Raw genomic sequence first — 13,462 nt, 5'->3', positions numbered from 1 at the left:
CCATAGCTATTCCTGATAACTCCATGTGTAGACACTCTTACCCAAAGTGGATTAAAATAATCTTGAGTAAGGCACTCTTAACCAAGAGTAGTTATTCTGGAATACATGAATAGCTATTCTGGAGTCACTCCATCTGTAGACAAGCCCATTCTTAATTGACTTTAACAGGGTTTGGCTCAGGCCCTAATATACGATAAACAGGTATGCAGTGGCATCAGCACCATTTAGCATGGGGAGGTATTGTAAAATGGGAGACAGCTCGGCCAGTTTGTAACATACGCAAATGGATTATGTTTGCAGTGTGCACTAGATTTGTTTGGATCTGCCACCGTTCCCATGCTATATCTACTCAGTAATATGACTCCATCTAACTGTCTGAAGGAAGAAGAACTAATTATTTTTTCAACTACAGCATGACTTGGCAGTTTTGTATCTAAACCAGGAAGGAGTGCATTTGCACACTATTTGCATCCATAGATACCAGCTGGGTTTTTCCACACCCATCATGCAGGTTGCCTGCATTGGGTTTAGTAAAAGCAGCGTAGGGACCAAATGTGCATTGGGATTAAATGGACCTTAATTGGACTTTTCTCCGTCTCTAATGTTTACGCTGCTTATTCTGGTTTATAAATGGAATAGCCATGAACACATAGTGCCTGGTGTCATTGTTTTTTAAAGTATGCCAGTAATAACTGCAGGCACAGATGCTGTGGTGATGGGCACCCTGTACATACTTGTAGTAGATAATTAGCACCCCAAACTGTATTTTTGTTAAGGAAAGGCTATATCACAATAGAGACCCAAACAAGAGGTATTTCATAAATAATCTCAGGAGACTATCTAACAAGTACTCCTTTTCTTTTTGCGAATACAGACTAACATGGCTGCTACTCTGAAACCTATCTAACATTATTTAGGGATGCTGCACGAGACTTACCTGCCTTTAAGGAATGGAAATGTAGGCATCTCCTCATGCTGAGAGCATCCCTATAAAGTGAAAGAATGGTGGGTGTATCATAATGATGATTGCTCAGGTTGATGGATTTTTCCTGGCCCTTGCCTCTATAACACCACTTTTACTGCAGTCAGAGGAGTTACATTAGCGTAAAGCTAGTGTGAAGGTTCAGAGAACCGAGCCCCTTGTGTCTAAATTCATGGCCCAAAGGCCAGAGAATTAACGTGTCGGTCTGTAGAAAGCCTGCTGTGTGGAGACTGAGCTTAGAGACAGAGGACATTTAACAATGGAAAGGGAACACTGCCTGTGCGGCAAAAAAAATTAAAAAGTACATCCCTGGTGTCCCTGCACTGACTGGAGTGGATTTAAACGACGGGTGCACTTGGCCGAGTGCATGGCTCTGTTACATGCCATTATACGTATAGAAGTCTCTGTGCATTAGTCTGCAACACAATTGATAATCGATTGAGAAAGGAAAGATGAGCACGGGTAACCAACAAACAGCTCCGGCTAGCTGGGAATTGCCCCTGTGCCAATGCACAAGGACAGCTAACAAGGAGCTGCTGATTGCACAACATTTATGTACACATCAAAGCCTGCTTTGGAGAAATAGAAAACTTCCTACCAGTAAAGGGCTCTGTCCAGCCCATACGGCCCCACCTTGTCCTGGGGCGGGATCTCCTGCTATAAAAGGCTCAGGGCAGTGAACAGAGAGACACAGCAACTCCAGCCTCCTAGAGAATCCACCTACTCTGAGTCTGAACATGTGCAAGAAGGTAGCCATTGTTCTGTCCGGCTGCGGGGTGTATGACGGCAGTGAAATCCATGAGTCTTCTGCCGTGCTGGTGCATCTCAGCAGAGAGGGGGCACAGGTAAGAAGCACTCTGGCTCTGGGGCCCAGGTCTATCTTGGCTATATATCCTTTTGCCCTGGGCTGCTCTTTACCATCTCCTCCACTGCAGAAATTATTTTTGGAATCATTGGAGCAGTAAGTCATAGTTTCCTTAGGTGTTATTTCCAGCTGCTGCTGAGATAATCAAATTGCCCTAGTGATCAGGTGGTGGGTGCAGTACAAAAATCTAGATAAGAGACTGTCTATCTATCAAGATTTGTGTACTTGTACCCAGATTTGTGTACTTGTACTTGTATTCGTGTACCCAGAAACTTGATCACTACGGGAATGTGATTAGAAAACCTCTAGGTAGTCTCTTATTTCTATACCTTTCTTCTTCTATCCAGAGCTCACCACTTTAGCACCCAGAACTCTTGCAGTAGAATTTGGACTGACTGGACTCGATTGTACACAAATCTCTTTGTATACAAATTGTATACAAAATCTAAATCTCTTTAAGCAATTTCCCTAATATGTCCTCCTCTGCTATGCTGCAGTTCTAGTGCTCTTTTCAGCCTAGACATTTGCTCACTTCTGCAGTTCTCTCTCTGTTTCTTTTAAGTGGCCAGCTGCCACACCTGCTTTTTAAATTCCTTTTTGAAGCAGAAAATAAAAACAGAAGCCACTGAAAGGGCTCTTGCCAGTTAGTCTGAAACAGAAAATCATAGCAGGCAGCAAGAAGCTGGTAATACAGAATTAGTAACTGTAGCCAAATTGTCTGAGTGCAAGAACACTGCCTGAGATCACCCTTTGCTCCCAGCAGGGGACAAATCTGGGCCCAATCCTCAGCTTCTATAAGTGATTGTTGCTCCATTAAAGTCAATGGAACAATGCTCTTTTACATCAGCTAAGGATCTAACAAAGATTTCAAGGTTCACGTTCTCAATTCCTGTTTACAAAAAAAGGTGTCTGTCTCTCTCTTTCTTCAACTGTATTTTCTCCTCTTGTTTTTTTCCTCCTGTATTTTTCACTTTCCCTCTTACACAAAACTGAAAGACTATTCAGAGTGCTGCCGGTCCCTTCTTCATCCCTTAACCTAAGGAGCCCTCTGATGGAGGAAACTGGTATAACTTTTCCTTCATAAAGGTTAGGACTATTTTTCCCTTTACTGGTAGGGAGCTAGTGTACTGTAATGAACTTTTACCCAGGGTGATACAGGGGAACTGAAGCTCCAGCTCTCTTTTGACCCTCCTTTAGAAAGAAGAAAACCTTTCTAACTGAAAGAAAATCCAGCATCTAACAAATTGTAACAATCTTGCTGGAAGAGGATTCCAGCCTTTGTTGTTCTTGGTTTTTGGGGAGAAGGGCATTGCTGCTCAGTCTTTTTCCCTCCCAGCCTAAGCAGTGTGGCCACATTCTGCTCTGTTACCCTAGTGAAAATCTGGAGTAACCCCTTTAAGTTGTGTGAAACTATTCCAGATGTGTAGAGGTATAGCTCCACTGAAGTCAATGGGTCTGATTTTTCCACGGTATTACATCAGTTTTGGACTAGGGTAATTTCAGCAGTTATACTGGATTTGCATTGGTGTAACTGAGAGCAGAATTTGGTCACTATTTTAGTTGTGTCGTATGGGAGCTTTTATGGGAGTAGTGAAACAATGAGCCCATTTAGCATTGGCCATTTCCAGACTCCAGTCTTACCTAGGACAGCCTCAGGTGATACTTGTTTGCAGTGTTGTTGTAACTTGTAGCCATGTGTGTCCCAGGCTAGTAGAGGGACCAACTTCTGAAGAAGAGCTCTGTGTAAGTGTGTCTCTTTCACCAGCAGAGTTGGTCCAATGAAAGAGATTACCTCATCCACCTGGTCTCTTGGGTGATGCTTATTTCAAAGGAATGAACAGGCTGGGGGCAGTCCTATCTCTTTGTCTGACACTAGCTCAGATTAGCGCTGAGAGAATAACAGGTTTTTTGGTTCACTGGCAATTTCAAAAAGCCCCCCAAAAAATATTATTTTGGGTAAGAACAAGAAATATTTTTTTAGGGCTGTCAAGTGATTAAAAAATTAATCACAACTAATTGTGTGATTTAAAAAATTAATCATGCTGTTAAACAATAATAGAATACCATTTATTTAAATATTTTTTTATTTTTTTACATTTTCAAATATATTGATTTCAATTACAACACAGAATACAAAGTGTACAGTGCTCACTTTATATTTATTTTTATTACAAATATTTGCACTGTAAAAAACAAAAGCAATAGTATTTTTCAATTCACCTAATACAAGTTTTCTAGTGCAATCTCTTTAACATCATGAAAGTTGAACTTACAAATGTAGAATTATGTACAAAAAATAACTGTATTCAAAAATAAAACAATGTAAAACTTTACAGCCTACAAGTCCACTCAGTCCTACTTCAGCTAATCGCTCAGACAAACAAGTTTGTTTACATTTGCAGGAGGTAATGCTGCCGGCTTCTTGTTCACAATATCACCTGAAAGTGAGAACAGGTGTTCTCATGGCACTGTTGTTGCCGGCATCACAAGATATTTACGTGCCAGATGCACTAAAGATTCATATGTCCCTTCATGCTTCAACCACCATTCTAGAGAACATGCGTCCATGTTGATGACGGGTTCTGCTCAATAACGATCCAAAGCAGAGTCAGATGCCACAAGCAGAAGGCTGATTTTTTTTGGTGGTTCAGGTTCTGTAGTTTCCGCATCTGAGTGTTGTTTTTTAAGACTTCTGAAAGCATGCTCCACACATTGTCCCTCTCAGAATTTGGACAGCACTTCAGATTCTTAAACCTTGGGTCGAGTGCTGTAGTTATTTTTAGAAATCTCACATTGGTACCTTCTTTGTGTACTTCTGCTGTGAAAGTGTTCTTAAAACGAACATGTGCTGAGTCATCATCCGAGGCCACTGTAACATGGCAGAATGCGGGTAAAACAGAGCAGGAGACATACAATTCTCCCTCAAGGAGCTCAGTCACAAATTTAATTAATGAGTGTTTTTTTAAATGAGCATCATCAGCATGGAAGCATGTCCTCTGGCATGGTGGCCGAAGCATGAAGGGGCATACGAATGTTTAGCATGTCTGGCACGTAAATACCTTGCAACACTAGCTACAAAAGTGCCATGTGAACGCCTGTTCTCAGTTTCAGGTGACATTGTAAATAAGAAGCAGGCAGCAGTATCTCCCGTAAATATAAACAAACTTGTTTGTCTTAGCAATTGGCTGAACAAGAAGTAGGACTGAGTGGACTTGTAGGCGCTAAAGTTTTACATTGTTTTGTTTTTGAGTGCAGTTATGTAACAAAACAAATCTACATTTGTAAGTTACACTTTCACGATAGATTGCACTACAATACCTGTATGAGATTAATTGAAAAATACTATTTCTTTTGTTTATCATTTTTACAGGGCAAATATTTGTAATCAAAATTAATAATATAAAGTGAGCACTATACACTTTGTATTCTGTGCTGTAATAGAAATCAATATATTTGAAAATGTAGAAAAACATCCAAAAATATTTAATAAATTTCTATTGGTATTCTACTGTTTAAAAGTGCGATTGATCGTGATTAACTTTTTTGAGTTAATTGCGTGAGTTAACTGCGATTAATCGACAGCCCTAATTTTTTTTTAATTGTTGGCAAATCAAAAAGTTGAAATTTTCATTTCAGGTCAAACAAGATGATGTTTTTTGACAAAACTGATATGTTTTGTTTCAGCTTCAAATATTTTAACGCATTTTTAAATTATTTAAAAAATAAAATCAAAGGAAATTTTGAAATTAAAAGTCATTTCAAACCAGAAACTTGAAATGTTATATTTTGAAAACACTGAAACAATTTGACAGTCAACATGAATTCACACAATGTTTCAAGGTCACCAAATCTGCATTTTCACTGAAAAAAAAGTCCACCCAATGCCCAAGAAGTTAAAAAAAAAATCTTATTGTGATAATCATATCAATCATCTTATCAAAAAATCTTATTGTGACTATCATATCAATAGCCTGGTCACTGGTCGGCATTTGAGCTCAGAGGGTTGCTCAGCTCTACTGGCATATTGCTGTTGTTGTCAAATTCCCTCTAACTCAGCAACCAAACCACCCTCATTCACTACACAAAGTCTGATACTGCTTTTAGGAACCATACCCAGCTGTTAGTCTTAAGATAACAGACCTTTCCATCTCATCTGTCCCAGGGGGAGTTCTTTGCTCCAGATGTAGAGCAGATGCATGTGGTGGACCACGTGAAAGGGCAGCCAACTCAAGAGAAACGCAATGTGCTGGTCGAGAGTGCCAGAATCGCCAGAGGCAACATCAAGGACCTAGCCACGCTGAACGTCAAGGAACTGGATGCCCTGATCATACCAGGTAGGGCTGATTGCGGACTCCCAGCATGGGTAAGCAGACAAGCACTAGCTCTCCTCATCCTAGTGGATTAAAAATAGCAGTGTGGCCAGGGCAGCACAGGCTAGTTGCATGGGTCTGTACCCAGAGTGTTGGGCAGGATTGTACTCGAGTGGCTAGCATGAACCGCCAAGACCACACGCTATTTTTTGCATACTAGCTCAAGCAGAGCTAGAGTGCGTCTGTCTACCTATGCTGAGAAACACCCTCTCAGCTGATGCGTAGACATCTCCTTAAAGATCCCATGGAAGGGAGCAGCTCTCCATGGGCATAACCTGGAGAGGCCCCACCATGAGTCACCAGGAAGAGGAGTTTTTTTGTTGGTGGTGGTTTTTGGAGGGTGGGAGAAAAAGGATTTGTTGCCCTAAAAAAAAGCAGCAGCACACTAGGAGAGCTGCACTAATAGACTGCTTGGCATAGAAGTGATTTGATGTGACTTCTGTTTTAACTGGATGTAGAAGTGAAGGTACTTATTAGGGAGAAGAGGAGGAAATAATTATACCCAGTTCTCATCTAGAGTTTTTCACTGGTAGATCTCAAGTGCTTTACAGAGAGCATCAGTATCATTATCCCCATTTTACAGATGGGGAAACTGAGGCACAGAGAGGTGAAGGGACTCACTCTAAGTCACCCAACAGACCAATGGCAGAGCCAGAACTACAGCCCAGACCTCCTAAGTTTCACTTCATAAGAACATAACATAAGAATGGCCATACTGGGTCAGACCAAATGTCCATCCAGCCCAGTATCCTGTCTACCAACAGTGGCCAATGCCAGGTGCACCAGAGGGAGTGAACCTAACATGTAATGATCAAGTGATCTCTCTCCTGCCATCCTTCTCCACCCTCTGACAAACAGAGGCTAGGGACACCGTTCCTTACCCATCCTGGCTAATAGCCATTCATGGACTTAACCTCCATGAATTTATCCAGTTCTCTTTTAAACCCTGTTATAGTCCTAGCCTTCACAACCTCCTCAGGCAAGGAGTTCCACAGGTTGACTGTGCAATGAGTGGAGAAGAACTTCCTTTTATTTGTTTTAAACCTGCTGCCCATTCATTTCATTTGGTGGCCCCTAGTTCTTATATTATGGGAACAAGTAAATAACTTTTCCTTATTCACTTTCTCCACACCACTCATCATTTTAGATACCTCTATCATATCCCCCCCTAGTCTCCTCTTTTCCAAGCTGAAAAGTCCTAGCCTCTTTAATCTCTCCTCATATGGGACCAGTTCCAAACCCGTAATCATTTTAGTTGCTCTTTTCTGAACCTTTTCTAATGCCAGGATATCTTTTTTGAGATGAAGGGACCACATCTGTACACAGTATTCAAGATGTGGGCGTACCATGGATTTATATAAGGGCAATGAGATATTCTCCGTCTTATTCTCTATCCCTTTTTTAATGATTCCTAACATCCCGTTTGCTTTTTTGACTGTCTGCCACTGCACACTGCGTGGACGTCTTCAGAGAATCCACGATGACTCCAAGATCTTTCTCCTGATTAGTTGTAGCTAAATTAGCCCCCATCATATTGTATGTATAGTTGGGGTTATTTTTTCCAATGTGGATTACTTTACATTTATCCACATTAAATTTCATTTGCCATTTTGTTGCTCAGTCACTTAGTTTTGTGAGATCTTTTTGAAGTTCTTCACAGTCTGCTTTGGTCTTGACTATCTTGAGCAGTTTAGTATCTTCTGCAAACTTTGTCACCTCACTGTTTACCCCTTTCTCAAGATCATTTATGAATAGGATTGCTCCTAGGACTGGCTCTTGGGGTACACCACTAGTTACCCCTCTCCATTCTGAAAATTTACCATTTATTCCTACCCTTTGTTCCCTGTCTTTTAACCAGTTCTCCATCCATGAAAGGATCATCCCTCTTGTCCCCTGACAACTTAATTTATGTAAGAGTCTTTGGTGAGGGACCTTGTCAAAGGCTTTCTGGAAATCTAAGTACACTATTTCCAATGGATCCCCCTTGTCCACATGTTTGCTGACCCCCTCAGTGCTCTAGTCTGTGGGCCACACTACTTCTGGTCCACCACAGTACCTGCCATGCTTCTCTTTCCTTGACTTTCGTAGACAATATCATCAAGATGTACCTGGTACAGCCATTAGCACAGACAGGAGAATCACAGAGGGGTAATGGAAGAGCAAATGACGAAAAGCTCAATCACTCCTGAACCTGTTGTAACTAATGGAAGTGTGGCTGTTGACTTCAGTGAGCACAGGATCAGACCTTAGATGAGGATTTAATTAGGAGAACTATTTTGGCAACATGTTGCACCATAACTTTAGAAAAATAAGAGAATGGGTTGGTGAAGAAAGCACTAATACATCTCCAGATGAACTCTGTTTAGAGACCACGAGGATTCTTTGCAGTTTCTATTGGCCGGTAATTGGCAGGTAAGGCTTACAGCCTTGTTTGTACTAGTTTGCCAGTATAACTACACCAGTCGAGCTATATCAGCAAACCCATGTAGCAGTGATGCAGTTTATACTGGCAAAAGAGTTCTGGTGCCAGGACAGCTTATACCAGTTGCCTGAATTAAATAAGCGATACTGAATAAGGTACTCGTCAACTGGTGGAACTGTCTCTGCTTTTCTTTTCTTTTTTTTGCCGGCATTGTTATATCTGTCAGGAGTGTGATTTTTTTTTTCCAATACTCCTAACTGACTTAGCTATGCCAGGCCTAAGAGGGAGCTGCAGGTATTCAGAGGATGTGGTGGCTTGCTGAGGTTTTACTGAAATATGTTTGGACCATGGATAAATGCCACACTGCACTAAGTCCACTTAAGCATTTTAGTGAAATAGCTGAGTTGGCAAAAAAAAATCCTATATTCAAACAATCACCTATTTTTAACCTGTTTCCCTATTCTGAGGTGGTTTTGGAGTGGCTAAGAACCTCAGTACTTGGGCAACACAGGGGAAGAACTGCACGGTCTCTAAAGTTGTGGAGGACACTTTGAAGGCATTCCATGCTGCCAAGAAACCCATTGGCATGTGCTGCATCTCCCCAGTCCTGGCAGCCAAAATCTTCCCAGGATGCGAGCTGACAGTTGGACAGGACAAAGAATGTGAGAAGTAAGTGTCGCAGAGCCCTAGTGCAAAATCTGATCCTGAAGGATCAACGCAGCACACTAGTCCACCTCTCTCACAACCCAAGGGTAGGAAAGACACCAGGCTATTGATTCACAATGCTCATTGTGTCATTTATGGTACATACTGCCACAACACCTCTTCTCCTCTGCTAATCAGGCTGAGAACATCGCAGTAAAGGGCCTCAAAGCTGGGGCTGAATTATCCCAGTGGCAGGAAATCTATTGTGCTATCTGCTGTTTGAGGGAGAGTTAACTTGTTTGAGAAGAGTTGGTCAATAACCCAGTACAGGTACATGGCGGGAGGGGGGCTTCCTGTAGCTTTACCATGGGACGCTAAAGTCTTAATGTTTAAATTTACTGAGACTTTTTGATTACTTTAGTGAGGAAGAGGGAGCATATAAAGTTTGCATAATTCCTTGACTTCTGAGGAATTTCTCTGCCACAGTACACACTGTCTTTCACACAGTAGTCTCTTACCTGAGGGGTATTTATTTAGCAATGGCAGACGCCTAGCTACTGCTGTGGGGCACCTAATGAGAAAGGATCCTTTCCATCTAAGGCCTTGGCAGCATCTCTCTGTGTCAGGATCACCTACATGCACCTGGTTTTTTCTCACTTCTTCCTTTAGGTGGCCCTATGCAAAGACTGCAGAGGCCATGAAGGAACTTGGCTGCAAACACGTGAACAAACACGTAGGTGAGATTCATGTGGATGTGAACAACAAGCTGGTGACAACCAGTGCCTTCATGTGCAACGCCCCAGTCCATGAGGTCTATGATGGTATTGGAAAGATGATCAAAGAAGTGCTGAAACTTGCCTGAACGCCTGAATACAGAACATGTTGGAAAATTGTGGGAATCCAAGTCTTCTGAAATAAACTTCAGACATATATCGATGGAGAGCAGCCACTGAGAGTGGGCCACTGCTCTCCTTCTCCCTACACCCTTGAGCCGCAAAGCTTATTTCTAATATCACTAGGCCCTTTCCCATTGGACCGCTGCTAGCTACCAAGGAGGGAGAAATCTAGACCAGGGGTTCTCACAACAAAAATTTTGGTGGCCTCAGAGTGCGGCCACCAACTCTCACTGGTGGCTGCGCGGACACTTTTTTCATAAAATACTTAATTAACTTTAGGAAAAACAATTAAATATGCACAGATCCACATCCAAATCATTATAATGTGTATTTGTAGGGTTTTTTGGCAGACTCAATAACAAAAATAATGCTATCTCCCCCTTTAACCCCTCCCCCCCACCCTCCATCCACAGCTTAGTGGGTCCTGGGGCTTGCTGTGAAAAGTGATATTCGTATATTTGTTAATATCACAGCATACTTAGTAGCTACCTGGGAGGCTATGAAAAGTGATAAGTGATATTAACAAACATGGAAGTATCACTTTTCACAGATAGCTAGTAAGTCTGCTGGCAGAAGTGATACTTCCATGTTCGTTAATATCACTTTTCTCAGAAAGCCCCAGGACCCATTAAGCCCTAGTTGGGGAGGCGATGGTGGGATGGATGCGGGGCCAGGGGAGGCAGCAGGGGCCTGGGGCGATGGGGGTGGGTGATGAGCCCCACTGTTGCATGGCCAGAGCCAGGGCCTGGTGTCTGCTGCCGTGCAGCCAGGGCTGGGGCTCAGTGCCCGTGGCCAGAACCTAGAGCTTTGGACAGGAACTGCATGGCTGGAACCAGGGATCGGAGCCCGCTGCCATACAGTCAGAACTGTCATTCAGCGCCCATGGCTAGTGCCTGCCGCTGCACAGCGAGAGACCAGAGTTGGATGCTGGAGCCCAGAAATGCATGGCTGGAGCCAGGAATCAGTGCCCACCCTGCATGGCTGAAGCCAGCGCTCACTGCTGCACAGCCAGGGCCAGGGGTTAGCACCTGGGGCCAGCTGCTGCCACCATGTGGCCGGAGCCCTGGAACAGAGCTGTGGGTCAGTGCCTGCTACTGTGCAGCTGGGGCAGGGGATCAGTGCCAGGGGCTAAGGCCACATGGCTGGAGCCCGGGGCCAGCACCTGCCACCGCACAGCAGGAAATAGGGGCCAGAGGGCAACTGAAGCTCCATGGCCAGAGCTGGGGGTCAGCACCTGCTGCCCTGTGGCCAGAGCCAGGGGTTGGCACCCAAAGCCCCATGGTTGGAACCCACTGCTGTGCAGCTGGGGCTGGGGATCGGTGCCTGTGGCCAGTGCTGTGCAGCTGGGGCTGGGGATCGGTGCCTGTGGCCAGCGCCTGCCATGGCACGGCTGGAACCCGGGACTGGAGCTGGGGGCCAGCACCTGCTGCTTCTAGTGGCCTGACACGTAGCAATTGTCATTAGGTGGCTATATGGCAAAGGAGTTTTCTGGGTTGTTCCAGACTCCGAGGGATTGACCTGAAATTTCCATCAGTTTATCTAAAGTCCTAGAATTTTGATACTAATGGGCTTTTTTCCCTTCTGAGATATGATACATCTTTGCCAACATATAAAGGGGTGTCACACACAAACATAATGCTTCAGTCCCTCGGAAACGGCATGGAATGTAAGCTTTGAAAGTTTCTTAGACATGCGGACATAGACAGTAAAACCTCTAAGGAGGGAGCTATTTCCTATCAAAACTTCATTTTTGACTTTTTCTGTGGAACTTGGAAGCCAACCCAAGAAAATGTGTGCACAAACCTCCATCCTCAGAGTCCATCATTCTCCTCCTCATCCAGGCAAAGTTAGACTTCCCTAGTCTAAATCCCTTTCTGTCATCTATGGTTGGGAAAGAGTATTTAATTTTTAGATGACTTAGATTCCCTCGAAAGACACTGCGGGGCTTGTATTCCCAAGAGACCCTAACAACACTGATAACTAGAGATGAGCTGGTATTCATTATTCATTATTCAAAAACGTGTCATTTCTACTGAATAAAATTACAAACATCTTATATATGCTGGCCTCTGTTTGATTGAACACCAGAATTTATTTTTGTATTTCACATTATATTAATGAATACTGTGCATTACATTGCTTTGCCTTTGCTCCAGCAGAATGGGGATGGAGGGAACTACCAGTTACATGCCCTGTGAAAACAATCAAGGCAAGAAGCTTAACCGGTGACCTGATTACAGTCTATAGCAATGGGCCTGCACCATTGTTAGAATTTCTTTTGTGCTACAGGAGACAAACCTAGTATAGACACACACACGATTCATAGAAACAAATTCAAATAATACAACCACAAACTGGCTTCCCAGAATGTGGTCAAACATACACCCCCACTTAGCTAGAACTTCTAGGGGTATCTTAATTTCTTTAGCCAACTGGTGAATGGACAGCCACAGTTAGAGAGGTCCTGACTTAGCAGATCCAAAATGATCCCCCATAAATCTGGTCTTGAGAAGTGCTGCACATGATATAAAACTGTAGATAAGCTTCTGGAATTTTGGTTGCTTTCTGCTAACTAAATATTTTCCACTTATATAGCAATCTGCATTCCAAAGGATCCTGGAGTGCTTTGCAAACTAGATACATTTGGCACCCTCTGAAATGCAACCATCTCTGGGGAAGAGGATGACCCAACCTGCAAACAAGACACAGCACCACAGTGGAGATGAAGGGAGATTTTGGCCAAAGATCACAGGGCCAAACCTCTGCTCTCATTTAAACTGCCTTTAATATCCATGCAGACCAGACAGGACCTCAATGTCATAACGTGGTGCAGCCCTCCTCCCTGGACAGACACTAGTCTGTTGTGACTGGACCCAACCTCTGATTCCTACGTGCTCTTAAGCTAAATGGGTCTGATCTGACCTTGGTCACTGTTCCTAGCTCTGAGTCTTTAAGGCACATTCCCAGGCACAGGCCTCATGTCTGAATCCCTTCCTTGGGATGTGGGACTCTGCAGCCCGACACTTTATCCCTGAAACCAGTGTCTCGGCCCTCCTGAGCCCACAGTTGTTTATACACATTAGATATGAGTTCCACCATTCTGAGCCTGATTAACCCTTTCAGGGGCTAGATGGCAGGCAAGCAAGGAGCACAGGCTTAGCAAATGAATTTCTTATCTACAGATGCTTTTAACCTTGAAAGCACTAGAGAATTACAGATTTTTGGGAAAAAAGAAATGAGTCCTAAATGCAAACCCTGAGTCTGATCTCACCCTTCCTGCGA

At 43.3% G+C, this 13,462-nt stretch overlaps 1 protein-coding gene across 1 annotated transcript; it reads left to right on the top strand.

Moving 5' to 3' along the window:
* The first annotated feature begins 1,663 nt into the window (after positions 1 to 1,663).
* Positions 1,664 to 12,238, top strand: LOC140917563 (glutamine amidotransferase-like class 1 domain-containing protein 3, mitochondrial). Its single transcript, XM_073360678.1, has 4 exons — positions 1,664 to 1,827; positions 6,010 to 6,181; positions 9,107 to 9,308; positions 9,954 to 12,238. The coding sequence occupies exons 1-4, from the start codon at positions 1,720 to 1,722 to the stop codon at positions 10,144 to 10,146; spliced, it is 675 nt and encodes a 224-aa protein (XP_073216779.1). The 5' UTR covers positions 1,664 to 1,719; the 3' UTR covers positions 10,147 to 12,238.
* Positions 12,239 to 13,462: the final 1,224 nt, after the last annotated feature.

This window comes from Lepidochelys kempii, chromosome 9 (assembly GCF_965140265.1).
Source record: "Lepidochelys kempii isolate rLepKem1 chromosome 9, rLepKem1.hap2, whole genome shotgun sequence".
Lineage (NCBI taxonomy): Eukaryota > Metazoa > Chordata > Testudines > Cheloniidae > Lepidochelys > Lepidochelys kempii.
This window is presented reverse-complemented; position numbering and strand designations above follow the sequence as displayed.

Excerpts from the sequence above, each read along its gene's own strand:
- LOC140917563 (XM_073360678.1), top strand. The coding sequence starts at position 1,720 with ATGTGCAAGAAGGTAGCCATTGTTCTGTCCGGCTGCGGGGTGTATGAC. Across the intron at positions 1,828-6,009 it reads TCAGCAGAGAGGGGGCACAG|GGGGAGTTCTTTGCTCCAGA; the intron begins GTAAGAAGCACT and ends CATCTGTCCCAG. Across the intron at positions 6,182-9,106 it reads GGATGCCCTGATCATACCAG|GTGGTTTTGGAGTGGCTAAG; the intron begins GTAGGGCTGATT and ends CCCTATTCTGAG.